The sequence below is a fragment of the Rhineura floridana genome, chromosome 7 (genome assembly GCF_030035675.1).
Source record: "Rhineura floridana isolate rRhiFlo1 chromosome 7, rRhiFlo1.hap2, whole genome shotgun sequence".
Lineage (NCBI taxonomy): Eukaryota > Metazoa > Chordata > Lepidosauria > Squamata > Rhineuridae > Rhineura > Rhineura floridana.
In genome coordinates this window covers 42,489,956-42,512,051 of record NC_084486.1, presented here as the reverse complement: position 1 = coordinate 42,512,051, position 22,096 = coordinate 42,489,956, and the positions used below count along the sequence as shown (strand labels likewise).

Genomic DNA, 22,096 nt, shown 5'->3' with positions numbered 1-22,096 from the left:
AGATAGCAGAGATGGCGGCTGTCTAATATTTAAGGGTATGGAGGTCCACAGGATCGGTGCTGCTACACTAAAGGTCCATTTCCTATGTTGTGCAGAATGGGCCTCCTGATAAGACGGTATCTGCAGGAGACCCTCACCTGCGGAGCACAGTGATCGACTGGGTATATAAGGGATAAGATGGTCTTTCAGGTATCCTGGTCCCAAGCTGTATAAGGCTTTGTACACCAAACCTAGAACCTTGAACTCGGCCCAGTTGCTAATGGGCAGCCAGTGCAAATCTTTTAGCAGAAGAGTGATATGTTGGTGATACCCTGCCCCAGTGAGCAGTCTCGCCACCACAGTTTGCACCAGCTGCAATTTCCGGACCAATCTCAAGGGCAGCCCCACATAGAGCGCATTACAATAATCCAGCCTGGAGGTTACCAGTGTGTGGACAACAGTGGTTAGGCTATCCCAGTTCAGAAACGGTCACAGATGTCTTACCACCCAAAGCTGGTAAAAGGCACTCCTTAGCCACTGAGGTCACCTGGGCTTCTAGCAACAAAGATAGATTTAGGAGCACCCACAGACTATGGACCTGCTCTTTCAGAAGGAGTATGACTCCATCCAAAGCAGGCAATTGACCAATTATCCGAACTCGGGAACCACCAACCCACAGCGCCTCCATCTTGCTAGGATTCAGACTCAGTTTATTGGCCCTCAGCCAGCCCACCACCAAGTCCAGGCAGCGGTCCAGGGCTTGCATGTTACAGATGTTACAGAGAAATAGAGCAGGGTATCATCAGCATACTGCTGACACCTTGCCCCAAAGCTCCTGATGACTGCTCCCAAGGGCTTCATATAGATGTTAAACAGCATGGGGGACAAGATGGTACCCTGTGGCACCCCACAACACAACTGTCAGGGGGCCGAAAGATAGTCACCCAATGCTATTCTCTGAAAACGACCTTGGAGATAGGATCGGAACCACTGTAAAACAGTGCCTCCAATACCCATCTCACCAAGTCAGCCTAGAAGGATACCATGGTCAACAGTATCAGAAGCCGCTGAGAGATCAAGTAAGAGTACAGGGTCGCACTCCCCCGTCCTTCTCCCGATAAAGGTCATCCATCAAGGTGACCAAGCCGATTCAGTCCCATAACCAGGCCTGAACCCAGACTGGAATGGATCAAGATAATCTGTTTCATCCAAGAGTACTTGCAGTTGCTGCACCACAACCCTCTCAATCACCTTCCCTAAAAAGGGGGTATTTGCGACTGGGCAGTAATTGTTGCAGACCAATGGGTCCAGGGTTAGCTTTTTCAAGACATGGGATGAATAAGCAAACATTAACAACTTCTGCTACCGTTTCCATCGGAATTCTTCAGCTAATTGTATATATTTGGCATGTGCTCATTTCTGTCAATCACATTATAGACATTAGAGCAACCAGATGATGTGGAGCACATCTCCCATCATCCCTGAACATTGGCTCTGCTGGCTGGAGCTGATGGGAATTGTAGTCCCAAACATCTGTAGAATACCACATTGCCTACCCCTACATTAGAGGAAGGCATATATTTTACATAATTTTAAAATTAAATTAGAAAATAAATTATATATAACCCAGTCATAATAAAGAAATATAGCATGATTTGTCTTTTAAAAAGACGATTCCCTAAGAATAGAGAATAATATACTACTATCACTATGGGCCTTGTAACCAGTAGTTTCTCCTCTTATCCATTAATGATTACATGTTGAGGTGCTGTCCTACAACTCAACCTATCCGCCTCCTTGACACAATTAAGCTATCACTTATCCAGTTACCTCTGTGGAATGATTTTTTAAAAAAAACACACTAAGGAAATTACATTGGGGGGATTATGTGCACATATACAGTTGTTTTATGTAAGTCGAATTCAACTCATGCAATGAGACTTTCCTGTTGCCCCTTCCCCCTTCAGCTTCCTCCACACACAGAAAGCCCTTTCTGAGGATAGAGGGAGGGAACCCCAGGAAGGCTTGGGGTGTGGGGTGTGTGGCTGCAGTAGAGGAAGGAATTGGTGAAAATGAGACAGAGGCAGCTTCTGCTAGCGTAGCCTCGATTTGCAGAAACTGCCTGTGTCCAGTTTTTCACTGCTGTCTCTCCCTACTGCAAGAATTGCAAACTGTTGCCATGCCATATCCCAGGCCTCTGCTGAAGGTCCTATGACTCACACAAGAGGCTTTTTGAAGGCATAGGGTGCCACAGTAGAGAGGTGGTGGCAGGAAACCATTGTTCTGTAAATTAACTTTATAGGAACATAGGAAGCTACCATATGCCACGTCACACCTTTGGTCCATCTACCTCAGTAGCGTCTACGCTGACTGACAATAGTTCTCTGGGGTTTCATGCAGGAGGCATGCCCAGCCCTACCTGGATCTGCCAGGGATTGAACTTGGGACCTACAGCATGCAAAGCAGATGCTTTACCACTAAGTTATGGCCCTTCCCCTAACTCAGCTTCTGTAATGGCCAGTAGTGAGGAATCCAACAACATCCAGAAGACCACAAGTTTCCCATACATTCCTGATAACTAACCCTACCCCAAATACTAGAGCTCTAATAGTGATACTGAGTTCTTAAGCTCTGCACATACCCTTATACAAACCAAACAGCAGTTCCTGCAAGGCTTGGGATATGCGTAATATTCAGTAACATCTGAAACTTTGTAAGAGCTGCACCTAGATTAGCAAGAAAGGGGGCAATTTCCTGACATCATCAATTCAATTTCCAGTCCTACTTTCTTCCAAGCCCATCAAACATTCCTCAAATCTATGGAGCATATTATTGATCCTTTATTTTAATAGACAGCTATACCATAAAAGGTGTGTGCGCGCGTGCATGTGTGTATGCACATGCATGTGTGTGTGCAAGCAGTAGGCTATATTTTGAAAGTGTTCATTGCTACGGATCATAAACTAGTTTTATAGTCCCTAATTTCAGCTAATTAAACCACACAATTAATTTTGCTACTGATTTATCACAAGGCTGCTTACCATTTCATATGCTGTCCTCAATGATATTAAGGACTTTTGAACAGAAACTTAATTCAAAGACGCTCCTAATAGTCATGTCCGTTCAAGTAACATAACTTATAAAAGATTTATTCCAAACCAGCCACAAGCCACAGATGTCTGTAGAGGAAAAGTCAGCAGAGGAGATAATCACCTTTTGGTCAACTGAGGGAGAATAACAGCCTCCACCAATGTGAAAGAGATACAGAGATCATGAGGACTGTATATATGAAAGAACTTGGTTCCGTCGCGTAATATGACAATGATGTGGATCAATCGCCAATGGTAACCCCTTATACTGAAGATTCTTCACACGACCTATACAAGTACAGGCATACCCCGCTTAACATCGCTTCACTTAACATCGCCTCGCTATAACGTACATGCTCCATATGCCTGTATTTCTCCAGAAACGCAGCGCAGCAGCAGAGGATTTAGCGTGTGGGGGTGGAAATAGATGCGATCGCGCCACCGCAAATCAGCTGGGAGGCGCGATTGTGATTAGCTGAGAGGCACGGCAGCACAGCAGCAGACGCTTTATCGTGGGGCTTTGAGGCTCCGCATGAATGAGAGGTAAAAAAAGTTTTAAAAGGTAGTGCTTCACTTTAAGGACATTTTCGGTTTACGTACTCGCTCTGGTCCCATTGAGTACGTTAATGAGAGGTATTACTGTAGTAGTAGTGGTCTTAATTCCACACATTCCATCTAAGAGAGCAGTGTGTGAAACAGCCCTGTAATAGTTGTTATGGATAGCCTTTTTCTGGCCACAAGAATGTTTCATCAGTCAATAGTTACAAGTGAATTGGCCCTAGTTTGATTATCCCCCCCCTTCCTAATTGATCCTGGATAGCAAATTCAAACATCTTTTCTCACTGGGTGCTCATCGTCAACATTTTTTGTAGCAAAATATAGATAAAATACTTTCTTTTGGCGTACTTTCACAAATGGCAAATTGGAACACATCCAGAGTAGGGCAACAAAGATGGTTAGGGCATGGAAAACAAGCCCTATGGTGAAAGGATGGTATGTTTATGAATGGAGAAGACAGAGAGAAGGCCCAAAGTGCTGTCAAACAGAAGAAGGGAAAGACTTGATCTGAGCTGCCCCAGAGGAGAGAATTAGATCTAATGGGCTTAAGTTACAGGAGGAGAGTTTTAGTTGAACATTGGGAAAAACATCTAAACAGTAAGAGGAGTTTGACTATGGAACCAATTATTTAGAGCGGTGTCAGACTCTCCTTCACTGGAGGTCTTCAAGCAGAGGCTAGATATCTATCTATTGGAGATGCTCTAGCTATGGATTTTCTGTATTGAGTAGGGGATTCAACCAAATGGCCTACAAGATCCCAATCATTCTATGATATGAAAAAAAAATCCAACCTGTGAATACTTTACAATATCTAGCATGAGAAACATCAATTTTACACTGCACAGTATTTTGAAGTACTTTATAATTGTTTGTTTGTTGAGTGTGTACCCCTGTATTTTGCCAGGATGGCCTCAAGGTGGCTTGACTCAGTTGCACTAGCTACCAATTCATTCCCAAGCCTAATTCAAAGTGCTGGTTTTAACCTATAAAGCTTTACATGGACCATGCGCCTAATACCCCGTGGACTCCTTTTCTCCATATAACCCTACTGTCTCTGAGCCTAAGATCATCATCGGAAGCCCTTCCCTGGGTTCCCTCCTCCAGAAGAAGTGATGAGGGAGACAACAAGAGAATGTTTTTTTCCAGTAGCACACCCATTTGTCAAAAACACTCCCCAATGAAGCTTGCCTGGAGCCATCTTTTCAGCACCAGGTGACACCATTTTTATTTTCCCAGGCGTTTGAGTGCTATTTTTTTTTTGCAGGCTATTTTAGCAGGAATAGTTGGTGCTTATCCCTGCATAATGTGGGGAAAAGGTGTTTTGTTCTTTAGTTTTTATAGGGAATATTCACTATAAAGCATTCCAAATGTGCTGCTGCCTCTGCTGAGGCTCTGACAAGCGGTATAGCCACTGCCACACCTGCAGCCCAGCCACTCACAGCAGCGGAAGATGGGGAGGAAGGCATATCAAGCCTGATCTTTGCCCTTTCTCCAAGATGGCACAGCGATTGGGCCCAAATTAGGCCTGATGCTGGCCTGCACTGGCAGCAGCTCAAGCAAGAGCAGCTCAAGATCTAGGAGATCCCGGGCCAGCTTAGCCTCACAATGCTTTCCACTGGGCCCTGCTGGTGGGGATACCACCGGCAGGCCTTCTGCTCATCCATTTGGGCAGAAGGGGGAAGGCTGTGCTGATGGAGTGACACTTGTATCACTCCATTGGTGGCATCCAGCAGAAATGAACAGAAGCTGAGATGCTCTGCTCATTCAAAGCCCCTGCCCCAGCCTGACAAAAGGAAGTTTGGATTTTGAACTTTATTTTTGTAAGCAATTTTGAGATTCTTATAGAAGGCAATGAATAAATAAATCAAACAAACTAACATGACACTAAAATGCAATAAAACCAGCAATTTTAAAAAGAACAGTAAAACAGATAAAATGGCAGAGCTAACACACAAAAACCCATATAAAGCATAAGCATGCAGATAAAATGATGTTTTAAAAGGTTCTCAAAGTACAATCAAGATTTATTAAAAATACGGGAGAACAGGATGTACTTCACCTGGTACCTGAAAGGTGACAGTGACCAGGGTAGGAGTCCCATAATTTGTGCACTGCGCTGAAAACGCCCTGCCTCCAGAAGGCACTTGCCTAACTTCCACGAGACCTAGAGAACCTTAACTGGTAGATAAATTCATGCAGGAAAGGTGGTCCTTTATAAAAATGGAAAACATTTAAACACTAATAGTATGGATGTAGTCTTTCTCCCACTTAAAAAAAAGTTAGCATGATTTAAAAAACCCAAAAACCTGATAACGTAAGAGGAAAATTCTTATCACACTTAAGATGAATTTAAAAACTTGTTAAATGCAAGAGTCAAAGAACTGTAAATTACAATTGCAAAACACAACACATGTATTCTATAATTATATAGAACTTATATGCACTTAACAAAATCAATTATAGGGGGAAATTGCTTAATTGTTTGAATTTTAAACCCACCCCACAGGGCTCAAAGCAGGTCAGGAAGTACTTAGACCCCAAACGTTAACAAATAATTAAAAGCTTCAAGACACAAAAACAGCCAATATACTCTTCCATTAAAATGAAATTTGGAACAACAATAATGATGTTTACAATAATTTGTGCTACTTAAAAGGAGATAAATCCATATACAGAATGATGGACATTAAATGCTTTGAAATCATAGTTCTTAAAATCAAGCAGTGCACAAAACTGTTCTGAAGCGTTTTGGATTTAGGCTCAGAAATACAAAATGAAATGAAATCTACAAAGAAAGAAAGTGGCATGTATCGGAGAGCTGCAGAAGGAACAGAGCAGCTAGAGGGAAATAATGAATTTCTGGAGAAATTAATTTCTGAGGAAATCAATACATTTGGCATAAAATTGGTATAAAGTATTGAACTATTCTGCTCCACTGGATAATACTTTTGAAAACCATCGTCATTGTTAACCTCTCTGACATGACTGAACAGTATACTGGAAAGAGTTGGAGAAATCAAGAGTAGTAAGGAAGCACCAGGGGAGAATTTCATACCATCTGAAATCTATAAAATTATTTTGGACTGGTGGGTTCCAATTCTTGCTAGTGAGAGAGAATAATTTTAGAGTTAGGTTTGTTGCATGCTTACTGAAATCCAAAACAAAATCCTTTTCAATTCCAGTTTGATTCATAAGTAATCCTGCTCCCAGTCTCCTTCCCCAAAGCCTATGTTCCCTAAAGCCAATGTGTGTGTGTGGTGGGGTGAATTGGTAGGTGCTGCTCCTTGTGGCTTTCATTAGATCAGTCCTACAGTCATATCAACAGAACGATCTTTATTTAGAAGACCAATGTACACAAATGGTTTCAAGAGTAAAAAAACTGGGTAGCTTAAGTATTTCTGAATGCAGATTTTGTTGGGTGACAGTTGGATTAGTTGCCTTCAAGTGGCAAAAGTAAGATGTGGAAAATATAGCACAATCTGTTTTCAGAAACAGCATGGATTGGGTAGATGAGGTGCATAGCTGGCCCAAGACATTTTGCTGCCTGAGGCAAAGGACAAGATGGGACTCTCCAAAGATGTCTGGACTTGCAGTAGAATCTTACTTCAGTACTGGCAACAGAATAGTGTCCTCCAGCACAGGTAATGGTTAGTGTAGGAGGTACAGAATTGTTCAGATCCTGCAAGCTCAGGTCTGTGGCTTCCTTTATGGAATCAATCCATCTCTTGTTTGGCCTTCCTCTTTTTCTACTCCCCTCTGTTTTTCCCAGCATTACTGTCTTTTCTAATGAATCCTGTCTTCTCATGATGTGTCCAAAGTATGATAACCTCATTTTCATCATTTTGGCTTCTAGTGACAGTTCTCGTTTAATTTGTTCTAACACCCAACTATTTGTCTTTTTCGCAGTCCATGGTATCCGCAAAGCTCTCCTCCAACACCACCTTTCAAATGAACTGATTTTTCTCTTATCCGCTTTTTTCACTGTCCAACTTTCACATCCATACATAGAGATCGGGCATACCATGGTCTGAATGATCCTGACTTTAGTGTTCAGTGATACATCTTTGTTTTTGAGTACCATTTCTAGTTCTCTCATAGCGGCCCTCCCCAGTCCTAGCCTTCTTCTGATTTCTTGACTATTGTCCCCATATTGGTTAATGTGCCGAGGTATTGATAATCCTTGACAAGTTCAATGTCCTCATTGTCAACTGTAAAGTTACATAAATCTTCTGTTGTCATTACTTTAATCTTTTTGACTTTCAGCTGTAGTCCTGCTTTTGTGCTTTCCTCTTCAACTTTCATCACCTTCTTAGAACTAAGACAGGGCAAACCTCGCAAACAGGGAAGAGCAACACCTATGGGTCCTGTTATAAACCTTTTGTATGTCAGTATCCATCCATCTCCATTGCACAATACATTTGCTTGTTCACAGTTGAGAATTGGGCTGTGCACCCCCCTCCACCCCATGGCTCAGATCCAGGAAGCATAAGGCCAACCCACCCTGGGTTGACCTGAGGACCACTACCCTGCCCTGGATCTAGTCCTGAATAAGTCCGGACGCAGGGCAAATGTTTAATTGGGGGTTTAATGCCCTAATTAAACATGTAGCCAGGAGAGAGGCAGGGGAAGGAGAAAGAGAACTTGTGTCTCTCGCCCCCCCCTCAATTCTGCAGGGTGCTTCAATTCCCCCCTTACCCTATGTAATGACTTATGCTACAAATTGACCCCTCTGTTCAACAGCTGTGGAGTGGAGTGGATTGTGTGTAGGTGATGCTCCATAAATGGCTTTCCTAATGGAAAACTGCTTGCAGGGCATCACCAGCACCCTGCAGAATCAACCCCTCCACTGACAAGCTGTTGAACAGAGGGTTGATCCTGCATGGGTGAGGCTCAGCAAGGGACTTTCCATTAGAAAAGCCACTTGCAGAGCATCACCTGCACTATGCAGAATCTCTGAGGAGGTGTCAGTCAGGCAGGAAGCTTCTACCGGAAGATGCAGCCACCAGCCTGCAATCTGAGATAGGTCTTGGCCTTTTTGCTGGGTTTTCTTGACCTGCCTTGCTCCCTTCTTGCCTGATGCCCTGCTCCCTGACAGCCATGAATTGTTCTGGGTCATCCAACCCAGCCCGTAGCTATCTGTTGCTGTCTTAACCCGACTCATCTGATGCCCAAGTCTCTCTGAGTAGGCCCAATTTTGCTTGGGCCTCAGATGAATCCAGTGCACAGCCCTAGCTGAGATGGAGGCAGCCCAATTGAAACAAAATTTGCAATAATTCCTTCAACCAGGCGGACTTATAAGACTCTAACATTACCTGGAAAACAAAGGAATTTGGAGTAAGCAAAATAAAACAGCACAGGCAAAAGTGACTGCAATGTATCCAATCCAGGCTACTCAAAGAATTTAGACTAGTTTCCAGATTAGTAGCAGCATCAGAAACACATCTGGGGATGCTAAACCTAGATCTGATAAAATAGGACTGAACTCCTTTTCGAGAGATTTTAAAGCATGGAATCCAAACAGATGATCCAAAAAGAATCTGGATATAATTTTGGCTTTAGAGACACAAATGAGTGCTGGAACAAATTTCCACCCTTTATACAAAAAAGCCCAGTTATTGCACACACATTCTGCTCCACCTCGGCTCTTGCTAGTTTTCTTTGGGTTCTCCAGTTGGTAGATTCATGAAACTAAATGCCCAAGTAACTGTGCAAATCAATTCAATTGAACATATGATTATACAGAACCCAAGCATATCTAAGGGCCCATCCATACCTCCAAACTACTATTTAGCGATCAAATGTAAAATCAAATGTTTAATAAATAATATTTCCACTTGAAAGCTATTTTGCAATATTATGCAAACAATTCATTGAAAACATGGAATGCACCTCTGTATTAGCAAATTTTAAATAGTATGTACTATGGTATATATAACAGCCCACACAAAAGTATTTTATTTTTTAAAAGTTTCAATACAGTTTGTTAATAATAAATATAATAATTTGTGCCTTCTGCAGTTGAAGGAATTTCTATTTAAACACAAACTTGCAGATGCATGCTTTAATTTTTTTAAAAGACGTTTTTGAGCTCTTCTGGAAAAGCACGCAAAAAGCAAACTACCGTTATGGACCAATCACTGTGAAGGGATGGACTTAGGGGTGTGACAAAATGCAAGAGAATTGATGCCCCCCCCCAAAAGCCCACATGGATGCTTGAAAATAAGGTTTTAATAAATCCAACCACAAACAGGACATCGTATGGATCTCGAGGCCGCCAACCAAATATGGAAAACATGGATTTTGAGGTTAGGTATGGATGGGTCCTTTTCACAATAAGCTAGTCCAGTCAGTAAATGCTTAAAAACCAACCATGTCTGTAAAATTAAAACTGCATCATCTGCATTCAGAAGAATAGATAGTATCATGTCATTAATTTTAGGAGAATGAGAAGATATTACTTCTAAAAAATGAGAAAACATCTGTCAGGTACAAATTAAATAAAATGGAGGCAAGAACACTTTCTTGCCTAACTCCATGAGAAGACACAATCTCCTCAGAAAGATTACTATAATTATTACTAACTCAGCACACATGATATAGGACATGGATCAAAACCACTTGATACTTTTTTCCAAGACAGCACTGATCTAATATACTCCTTAGATAGTCAGGATATATATAAAGTCAAAAGCTGATTCTCAGTCAATAAAAGCTGAAAATAGCTTAATAAATAAATAAAGTTGCGGCTAAATTTAGATTGGTGCCTGCGTCTTCCTTTCTGTCTACAAGTTGATAGGATCTAACATGGAACTGGTTGATATAGAATAAAATTAATTGCAAAGACTGGTGGTAGCCAGCAGGTTGATCTTTTTGCTGAAATTGCCATCAAAATGAGGACTAAAGAACAATTTTTTTAAAAAAAAATTGCCAAGAGACAACCCTTTAAAATTTGCAAATTAAGGTTGCGGTTAGTAGTCCCTTTGCATATTATTATCCCATTTCTATCGTGGAAGCATAATGAGCAGATCCTTTGGGGTTCTTTTTGTTGTAGTGTTTTTTATAGCAGTGTGCTTAGCAGTTTGTATCTCCTTTGCTCTCTCATATACATACAGCCCTTTTTTGTACTATCACTTTGATTGAGTTGGGTTTATTTAATCAACACAAGTATGTTTTTTTAAGTGAGTCATCTCAAGGCAAATTGTTAATATAAGCACATCAACTGGAAAACAAAACCAAATTAATATTATGTGCATTAATACTACAGCATTGATGAGAAAGGCATTTTATACCAAAAAGTGTGTTAGTAGTGAAAAATAATAATAACAACAATAAATACAATTAACAACAACAATACTAAAACTGACCTCATTGACCGCTACATAGTACTGCTGCTGCTGAAACTGGGGAGAGTTATCATTTCTATCCCTCACCACAATCCGAACTTCATGATAGATAACAGTTCCTACTTTTCGGTTAATGCACTGGACTTGGACCACAATGGACTGAATGGACATTGGTGGCTGTAAAGAAGTGAAAACAATAAAAGCGTAATTAATTACTTTGAACAAGCACCTGGATATGCGTAGTATACTTTCTGCTTAATGTATCATACACCAGCACAATCTTAACCATGTCTACTCAGAAGCAAGTCCCACTGAATTCAATGGGGCTTACTTCCAAGTAAGCAGGGTAAGGATTGAAGCCTAAGTTAGAGATAGAGAACCTGTGGGCCTCCATTTATCACTAAACTTTACTTCCCATTATCCCTGACCATAATGATTAAGGCTGCTGGGAGATGTAGCCCCATAACATCTTGAGGCCACCTCATCAGCTTAGCCTGGTGCAGATAATAGTGAGCTAGATGGACCGATGGACCAATAAGGTACAAGGCAGTTTCCTATGCTCCTATTTTCAGTCCTCTTCCTAACAGCCCTAACATGGAAATAGCCTTTTTTTGCTGCTTCTGCATAATAGACTGGTGTTTTCATTGAGTTGTCCATATGACCAAATCTCTCTTACAAAAGCCCTATGCACATGTCATGTGCAGGTAGAGAAATCTCTTGTTCACTGGAGAGCAGGCCCATGCTTTTAACTCTGCCCCCAGCCTCCTTAAATAAATGTGCATTGTGAGTGGTGGTTTGTGAAGGAACTCCTGCTCATATGTAAAGGTTCCACATAATTAGGCCACCTGCACCGCTGGGTGTCCCACTCACGTAGAGCTCTTACACATGAACAGGATCTAACACATTGGAGTTCCTTCACAGGGAACCGCATGCAAAGCACAGTTGTTGAAGGAAGCTGATGAGGTGTCAGGGACAAGGTTAAGAGCAGTGTTCCATTCCTTACTGAACACATCATTGCCGTCCATGTGAGCAACACATACATAAGGCTTTAGTCACAGTCAATTCAGATTTCACCAGTGTATAAGTGAAGTTGGGGGGTGGTTGGGGGGTGGATCTCTATCATTACTTACACAGAATCTCATTAGCTACTTTTCCCATTCACGTAATATGGTGCCCCTTTCAGACCCCCATCACATCTTGGGTTGTCATCGCCCATAGTAATTTGGTGTAATCCACAAAGTTGGCTACTTCACTGCTCTTCCTTGATTCCACGTCATTTATGAAAATTAAATAGCACTGGTCGCAATAGCATCAGTGGAGACCCCACTCCTTATTTTCCTCCTTTGTGACAACTTCCACCTATCTTTCCCTTCCTATTCTTTAACTAGTTGCCAATTCATAAGAGGGCCCATTCTCTGATATTACACATTTTTAAGCATAACATTACACATTGACCAAATACTTTTTTCTTGTATGATTACTTAATTCTACTTCATTTAATCCACCCCAATTGATTCTTTAAAATATACTGAGGATGTTTGCACTTTCTGTGTCTCTGAATAAGAAGCTCAGTATGTTGAAATCAAATAGAAATGCATAGATTTGACCAGTGAAAACCTTGTAAACTTGTCATTTTAAAAACCTTCAACAAACTTCTTTTGAAAATAAGTAAATAAAAGAAAGGACCAGGTATTTGGCTGTTAACTTCAAAACAGCTGCTTCAGGGCTTTATTAGATCAGATGCACCCAAGAATATGGTATATGCCCTGGAGTCCCAAAATCTGATGAAAGTGTAAAGAAATGAAGGAAGTGATTGGCAGTAGACAGAAGCTGCAGGCTTGGCCAGAGGGAAGAAACCTTCTGGCTTACTCAGTAGGAACTCTGCCTATGGAGTGTACATTCAAATCATAGCTGCTTTTACACAGAAGCAAATTGTATGGGCTACATACTCAAAGAGATGAGCAGTTCATAAACATTCATCTCACAATAGCATTACATAATTCAGGAAGATTGCTTTTTTTGTGAATGTGGAGGGGGAGAATGGGTCATGGAGATGCATGAGATTTTATTTTAAATCAAAATTGGTGAGGGCAGGGCAGCCTGCTTGTTGAGGGAAAAATGCCTGCCCACTCCAGCTTCTAAATTCCAGCCACTTCCTCTAACAAAACAGTAGAACGGTGAAATTGGCTAGACTGAACAGATTCTCTTTAAGTTTTTATCTTTTGACTGTGAAATGAACATTTTTAAAACATAAGAGACATTTCTTGAAAAGACAGGACTCTGCTGTGGATAGGTGTTTAGCACCATTGTTGTTGTTGTTATGTGCCTGCAAGCAGATTGTGACTTATGGTGAGCCTATGAATCAGCAACTTCCAATAGCATCAGTTATAAACCACCCTGTTCAGATCTTGTAAGTTCAGGTCTGTGGCTTCCTTTATGGAGTCAATCCATCTCTTCTTTGGTCTTCCTCTTTTTCTACTCCCTTCTGTTTTTCCCAGCATTATTATCTTTTCTAGTGAATCATGTCTTCTCATTATATGTCCAAAGTATGATGACCTCAGTTTTGTCATTTTAGCTTCTAATGATAGATCTGGTTTAGGTGGTTCTAACACCCAACTATTTCTCTTTTTTGCGGTCCATGGTACTCACAAAGCTCTCCTCCAACACCACATTTCAAATGAGTTGATTTTTCTCTTATCTACTTTTTTCACTGTCCAACTTCCACATCCATACATAGAGATCGGAAATACCATGGTCTGAATGATCCTGACTTTAGGGTTCAGTGATACATCTTTGCATTTGAGGACCTTTTCTAGCTCTCTCATAGCTGCCCTCCCCAGTCCTAGCCGCCTTCTGATTTCTTGACTATTGCCTCCATTTTGGTTAATGACTGTGCCAAGATATTGATAATCCTTGACAAGTTCAATGTCCTCATTATCAACTTTAAAGCAGGGCTGTGGAGTCGGTATGCCAAACCTTCGACTCTGACTCCTCTATTTTTCTACTGTCTGACTCTGACTCCACCCAAAATTGCTTCTGACTCCACAGCCCTGGAAAACGCTGTAAATGTCTTTTTAAATTGGAAGCTCTTGTAGGAGCAGCCTGAATATGCGCTGATCTTGGCATCACAGCATTTGTCTTCATCTGGGTCCTGTGTCATACACTGACACACAAAACGCTTTCCATCTTGAGTTATGGTGAAATGCTCAAATACAGCTGACTTCATGGGGAGCTTCTTTGACATTCTGAATTTATATTTTTAAAAAATTGTCAATCAAAATTTATTTTGAAGCCGGAGTCGGAGTCGGTACATTTCTACCGACTCCGAATCCAACTCCGAATCTACCCAAGATTTCTTCCAACTCCGACTCCACGACTCCGACTCCACAGCCCTGCTTTAAAGTTACATATATCTTCTGTTGTCATTACTTTAGTCTTTTTGACGTTCAGCTGTAGTCCTGCTTTTGTGCTTTCCTCTTTAACTTTCATCAGCATTCTTTTCAAATCATTACTGGTTTCTGCTAGTAGTATGGTATCGTCTGCATATCTTATGTTATTGATATTTCTCCCTCCAATTTTCACACCTCCTTCATCTTGGTCCAATCCCGCTTTCCGTATATGTTCTGCATATGCCTAGTAGTAACAGCTACATAAATGTTAATGTGGATAAGCCAATATGCACACATTGCTTGTTATATGATAAAAGAAAAATCTGTACATCCATTCTGGTAATGGTGGGGTGAGGATGGTGCTGGCCACCAATAATGTTATTTGTGCTATCCAGTAAAAGATTGCAACACCCAGGCACACACCAATTGCAGTAACACTGGCTGTATTGCTATGAATAAATCACTAATAAGGAAAAAACCTTGCTGTTTAAGAATGTACCTATAGCCCACAGATATTTCTATCATATTTTAAAAAGCAGGGAAATTGGGCAGCTATAGTGAATGCACCAGGGGAGCAGGAGACCTGACCTCCTGTCTGAGATATTGTCCTGCCCTACAAATTTGTCAAAATGCAAACACAGTTTGGGTTGGTCTTTCACAGTCCAATCCACTTCCTGTATAGCTTGGAAGAATTTGGTAACATGTGCCTCTGAGCATATGGTGAGTGGTGGCAACACCTGACATCTGCAAAGATGGAGAATTATATTTTTGTATGTTTGTTGGTGTTCTTACTTTGCTTCTTTCCTGTGTTACTAATGTTTGTACACAGAATCTAAAGTAGAAAATTTTATTTCCCTCATTATTCATCCTAGAAATATGTGTCAAATTTATTTTTATTAATTTCAATGCCTTTTTATTGGTCAATGTCATATGATGGTGTAGACAACCTTTTGTGTTTTAAATTGAAGGTTATGTTCTATTTCTATTTTGAGTGCATTAACAGTTGAATCTGAAAATGCAGTTTGATGTAAAATCAGACAGATTACAATATGTTGCTACTTCAGCAATGCCTCTAGCTGTTGGAAAAAAGAAGATGCATGTTTTCAGCTTGCTATGTTTAAACCACTTTATTTAGGGCATGGTGGGCATGGTCAATTAAAAACATAGAGGACACCTAGAATTTTTCTAGAATATATTTCACCTCCCACTGGTTTATCTTGTGCAAACTGAGACACTCCTGATGTCCACTGGAGACTATTCTGCAGAATAGTCAGTGCCATTATTCTACAATTATTTTTGGAGGTTTTTTAGTGCCAATTTTGCAAAGTGTTGCTGTACTTCACATATTCACAGAAATAGAAACAAAAGAAAATAATTTCCTATAGGCAACTTCACTAAAATTGCAAAGTAAATCAAACATATTTAAAGTGTCCACCTGAACTATATCAACTGTCTTAATAATGTTGTTTCCTCCCTGCTGAAAGGGAGGTTTGGTCATTTGCATGCTTATAGAGTTCAATGGTATTTACTCCCGTGCAAACATGCTTAAGATGACCATGGGGAGGAGGAAGGGGAGGAGGAGGAGGGGGAAAGGGAAGGAGGGGAATTGGAAGGGGATGGGGAGGAAGGGGCAAAGAAAGGGGAAGGGGCAAGAGGAAGGAGCTAGGAGGGAGGAAAAGGGAAGGTGGGTTTGATCTTTTGCATACTTTTTATTTCAATGGGATTTATTTCTGTGCAATCATGTTTGAAAATAGAAATGGACTGCCTTCAAGTCAATCCCGACTTATGGCAACCCTATCAATAGAGTTTTCATGGTAAACGATATTCAGATGTGGTTTTAGGAAAACAAATACTGATAGGTCTCCTCTAGGAATACAACACAGTTATGCTGATTCTATTGAGATTGTTTTATCTTGGATAAGCCAAACACTGCCACCTGCCAGTTTGTCAAGCAACTGATTATTCCTTCCTCCATGTTTGCAGCAGTAGACAAAACCAGGAGGTTCATCAAACCCCTCATGGGCTGCGCTATATGACAAGCAGCAGGGCTGGAGGGCCCCTAGGCTGATTGGTGTTTGGGCCCCCCTATCCCCACGCTTCACCTACCCTCCCATTGTTTTTTGCGGCACGCACAGGTTTGCCATCAATCAAGATTGCAGCAGAGGTTTCCCTAAGGAGCGGAAGCCTCTGCTGCCATCTTTGTTGATGGTAGCAACGCATGCGCATAGCACGCATGCGTGCCATCAGCCAAGATGGCAGCAGAGGCTTCAGCCCCTTAAGGAAACCTCGGCTGCCATCTTTATTGATGGCAAATCTGCACGCCGCAAAAAACAACGGAAAGGTAGGTAAAGTGGGGGGATAGTGGGGGGATGGTGGTCCACGGATGCTTCCACGGATCACGGAAGGAGAGCGGAGGGCCTCCTGTAGCACCAGGGGCCCTCGGGCCAGTGCCCCACAGGCCCCTAGGCTTCAGCCTACTAAGCCTAATGGATAATCTGGCCCTGACTAGCAGGCTGTGTTAAGCTTAGAGTTCACAAAATGCGCATGCCTGGATTACAGATAAACAGCTTTATCTGTAATCTGTAGGTTGTTACCCATATATCTTGTTTATTGTTTGAAATCTCATCACTTCAGGTTTACTTGGTCCAGCCTGGTCCAGCCTTTAGATCTGTGGCTCTCCAGATGTTTGTGGACCCTAGCTCTCATCAGCTCCAGCTGGTCAGGGATTATAGGAGTTATAGTCCACCATCTGGAGGGCCACAAGTTAACACAACTCCTCCTTTAGACTGTGAATGGTCTTTAGGAACCTAGGAAGCTGCCTTATACTGAATCAGACTATTGGCCCATATACAGTAGCTCAATATTGTCTACATTAACTGGCAGCAGCTTTCCAGGGTCTCAGGCTGGGGTCCCTCCTAGCCCTACCTGGAGATGCCGGGGATTGAACCTGAGGCCTGCTGCATTCAAAGCAGATACTCTACCACTGAGCTACAGCACTCCCTTTTATTGTTTTCATTGTTGATGCACATGTTATTAACTTAACAAAAGAGAAACCTTACTTTAAAAAAAAGTGGCTTCCCACTTAACATTTTGTATTCAGGAAAGAATACTTGAATAGAAAATATACACAGCCTTGCAACCATATGAACACAGAACATAACACAGGCACAAAATGTATTGTTCTAAAAAAACCCCACTATTAACTATTCTGGATAAAACATCCAAAACTTATAAAACATGCTAATAGTATTTTTGTTTCCTAGGTCATCTTCACTTTTTCATAAGCATCCTTAGACTGGAATCTGAAACACAGATAGCTAGCTAAGCTCAATGGGACTCACATCTGAGTAAACCAAAACACTTCAGATGCAGACTACACATTTGCCACCTTTATTAGTCGTGAAAATATATATCTTCTATTGAAACTGGAAGCTGAATACAGAAGAAGAACTGTGGGTGGGGTGGGGGTGGGGGTGGAAGTAGGAGGAGATAAGCTAACTTACATCTCTGTCAAGAATTCGTCCAGTACTGTTTAGATAAAGCCTCTGGTTGATAGGATCTAAGATAACCCAGTAGTCTACGTTGTCCTTTAATGTTAGTTCAATGGTGGGATCAGGTCCTCTTGCTGTACCTTTGATCAACATGTTGTCTACCAAGATAGTGCCTGAAACACAAAATAGTGATGACAGGTTTTGTGTTATGCAGGTGCACTGCAGCGGCAGTAACAAGTTTGCTCATGTCTCAGACAACTGCTATGTGCCATATTCACTAATTATGAATACAGCTGTACAAAATACTGACAACTGAGATATATTATCTAAAGTTATGAGCAAACAGAGAAGAAAAGAACAGTCACAACAGAACCACATATATTAAATTAATCAGAAGCAAGTTTTCTAATAGGGTCGGAAGGGAGAGAGAGAGATGCTTGCTTCAGGTGTATGAATAGAGACCCAACAGGATTTATTTATTATTATTTATTTTCTTACATTTATTTCCTGTACATGTGGTTCCCAGGTGGACACCCATCCAGGCACTGACCAGACCCAGACCTACTTAGCTTCAGCAAGATGATGGACTCATGTGCCCTCCAGTAGTGCAGTGGCAAATTCAGAAGTGCAGGGGCCTTCATAATAGTCACACCACACCCCCTTTCCACTTCCTGTCATCTCCCTTGCTCTCCCTGTTGTCTTGTGAGTCCCCACTCCACTACAATAGATGTCCCTAGGAGTTAATCAGCATGAAAGGGGAGGCTTTGTGTTAACTACTGAGAAGAGCCTTCTCAGTGGCTGACTCACCTCCTTTCACTCTGGTTGGCTCCAATCAGCATGAAAGGATGAGGACTAACATGCTCCATTTTCATGCTGATTGGCTCATTCACAGGGACCTGGCTGGGATCCTGCTCCCAAAACAGTAATGGGTCTACGTTCCGCCGCAACCCTGGATGACTACACCCCTGGTGCCCTCACTCAGACCATACCCTAGGATAATGCCTTGGGACATAGATTGTAAGTCACCAATAGTAAGAAACACTAGCCCTGGAAATCTGAGGTTGTATACACCATAGCACTAAGCAGATCATTTCTCCTTGTGCAATGGAACAATCTCCCTCTCCCCTCCTCTATAGGGCAACCCCTAGTCTGTACTGGGGTTTTCCCCAACCCTCCAGAGCAGACTTGTAGATGGCACAGGACACATGCAGGGGAGAAAAGGGAAATCCCCTTGTGCTAGTGCTAATCTTTGCTCTAGTACAAAAACGTTGTTGAATATATCCCCTGGTCTCTCAGCTTTTTTCTTGGCTTGTAATGCATTAAGCATGCCCATTATTTCTACCTAATGAGGAAATAAAGTTTCATTTCTAAATTGCCATTCAGCCCACAGGATCCCAGGGCAGTTTATAAAAATGGCTAAATAAAGCAACAGAAAATACACGAACCACAAAATAATAAATGCAAACTATGACACTTCAAATATAAATATTTTATAACACAAATAATTCAGTAGAGCTCAGGCAAAACATTGGTAAGAAGCACACATAACATTTGACCACAAAACCTAGTAGTTGGTGTACTTGAATAACAAGAGTGGGGAAAGAGCGGGTTTGGCTCCCTTATCTTATGTGAAAAACACTTTCTATCTTGTTTTTAGAAGACTAACAAGGGTCATGATTGGGCTAAAGCTAGGAGTCACAGGATGGGCCTTGTGGGTTTCATTTAATCCCCCAATTTTCTCATCATTCAACCAATATGCATGTAGTCTCTCAATCTAGTGGAGTAATTGAATGTACTTTGGGTATAAAATTTACCCACTGATGGCCAAAGTAGACATGACCCTAAACATATAATTAAAAAACATGTCAGGATATTTGCAGGGGAGTGGGGGTAGGCTGAATTTCATTACGACCACAGTGTGAAGATAGGGGACACTGAACAATTCCCTCTCTAGCTAGACCTTCAACAAAAAATGTCCCCTCAGTACAGCTATTACCCTTAGAAAAAAAGCTCTTGTTGGTAGCAATGGTAGCTTTTTCCTTAAAGCAAATAGCCAGTAGCCAGGGATGTTTTTTGGACTGGGTGGGCAGCATGCTTTAAAAAAGAACATTTAAAAAATCTGATATTGTTTCTAATGGCATGTTTAGTATGTCTATTTGGTCCTGACTTCTGATCCTGTCATGCTGGATTATAGCCTTTAGTGAATTCTGTTATAGTAAGGTTCATTTTTATATTACTGTATAACATTTTTATATACAGAGGAGTTAATCATAGGGCATGTATTATACTCCTCTCACTTACTTAATTATACATTTTGAAACACCCCTTTATCCTAATTTTTATTCTATTTATGAACTTAGTATGTGTTGGCTTTTGCTAAATACCATTTTTAATTCCTTTTGACTCTTGATCTTTCTTTTTAGGTGCTTGAAGTTGCTTTTGCTCTTAGGCTAAAATGCCAGCTTGATAACCTACTGGCAATACATCTGAAAGGAGCAGATAAGATTTTGATGCAGCATGGAATGACATTTTCTACACTAACTTCAGCCTATGTACTTGTGTGGCAGGATACATATTCTCAAATACACAGTGTACATTCTTCTTTACAAGACAGCTGAATCCCTGGTTGGCAATTCATTTCTAACAGAAGCCAGCATCAGAACCAGGCAAGAGCTGAAAGGCCAACAACACTGGCTTCACCTATTGATTTTTTCCCACATAGACCAAAAAACAAGCACAGGCTTTTTACCCCACCCCCTTCTCCTGCATGGGCAGAAACAGAAGCTTTTCCACCTGCCCACTCCTGTAAAGTAGACAAGTCACAGGCAAGGGGAAACAAATTATTATTATTATTATTATTATTATTATTATTATTATTATTATTATTATTATTATTATTATTATTATTATTAGCAGGCTCTGTTCAGCCAAAAACACAGCCACTGTGGCCAGCCAGATGCCTATGGGAATCCCGCACTCAGACCTGAGCGCAACAGCGTTCTCCCTACTTGTGATTCCCAGCAACTGGTATTTGGAGGCATGCTGCCTCCAGAGTTGTAACTGAAAGTTGCAGCCTTTCTATCAAAGCAAATTGAAACAAATATTAGTCAAGTGTGGGGAGAAAGTCAGCATTATTTCAAAATGGTAATAGAATTGGTAAATATATTTATGTTTAGTAACATTTTAAAGCTGCTTTCCTGTCCAGAGGACCCTCAACATTAAGAAGCAAGCAAGCAAGCAAGCAATACAAATACCATAAAAATCCAAGAAATCATAAAAAATCAGCAAATCATAAAGAATAGAGCAGCAGAACAAAAACAACAAATCTAACAACCTAAAGAAAACCACCAAACCAAGGTGGGTGCATGGGATCTATTTACTACTGAAGGCCTGAAATAATATGACTCTCTTCACCACATGTCACGGTCAATAAAGGCACATGGATATACCCATTTTACTTTGTTAGGGATAGAAATGATGTTTTATTTTGTTATTTTACTGCTCATTTTGGATTTGTGTTTTATATGAAGTTTTTATGATTGCTTGTATGGTTGTTTTAAGAATGTTAGCTACCCTGGCTTTTATGGGAGGAAGGGTGGAGTATAAATTAATAAGATCCTAGGTCTTGTGTGAATTCAATATAGAGTGATTGATAGGCATGTGACCCCATGTTTTGGACAAGAGCAATATTTCCAGATATTAAATACATAAAGCATTAGTTCAGACAGTCTGGATAGGGATTATCTTTCCTATCTTTTCTTTTTGCGTGTATGCAAGGAAAGAAAAAAGTGTGTTTTTCATCTTACACTGAAGCTCTGAATAGCAGCTGTTGAGTTGAAAATCAACACAAACTCTATAAACACTCTTAAAGTGACTTTGCAGGCATTCAGTCCTGTACAGCACAGTCAGGTGTAGAAACCATGTATACCACCTTTGGACTTTGTTCTCAACAGAAGGCAGCTGACCTTTTACACTAAGTGGGACATCATTTGTAAAATCCAAATTACTTGGTTCTGGGCTATTTTAGCAAGTGAGTACCATGTGTTAACCCTGCTTTAGAAAAGCAACACCTTACACACATAGGAAGAAATTGATATTGTGGTCCTCTTTGTACTAGAATCTTATCCTTTGATGTAGAAAACTACAAAAGCAATGGGTGCAGCAAAGGTAAAATGAAAGTTGTAACTTATTTCATCATAGCAGATCTTTAAAATGTTTGCTTTTAAAACTGCTTAATTTTTCTTTAA

General features: G+C 41.0%; 1 protein-coding gene across 7 annotated transcripts in view; it reads right to left on the bottom strand.

Annotated features, from left to right (window-relative positions):
* Nucleotides 1-22,096, bottom strand: part of PCDH15 (protocadherin related 15) — a 605,264-nt gene that overhangs the window by 421,709 nt on the left and 161,459 nt on the right. For all 7 annotated transcript variants that reach the window (XM_061635350.1, XM_061635351.1, XM_061635352.1 and 4 more), the window contains exons 4-5: nucleotides 17,862-18,022; nucleotides 10,991-11,146 (exon numbers count right to left, since the gene is read on the bottom strand). In XM_061635350.1, the coding sequence (XP_061491334.1) occupies nucleotides 10,991-11,146; nucleotides 17,862-18,022 (317 nt within the window). The remainder of the gene's footprint in view (nucleotides 1-10,990; nucleotides 11,147-17,861; nucleotides 18,023-22,096) is intronic.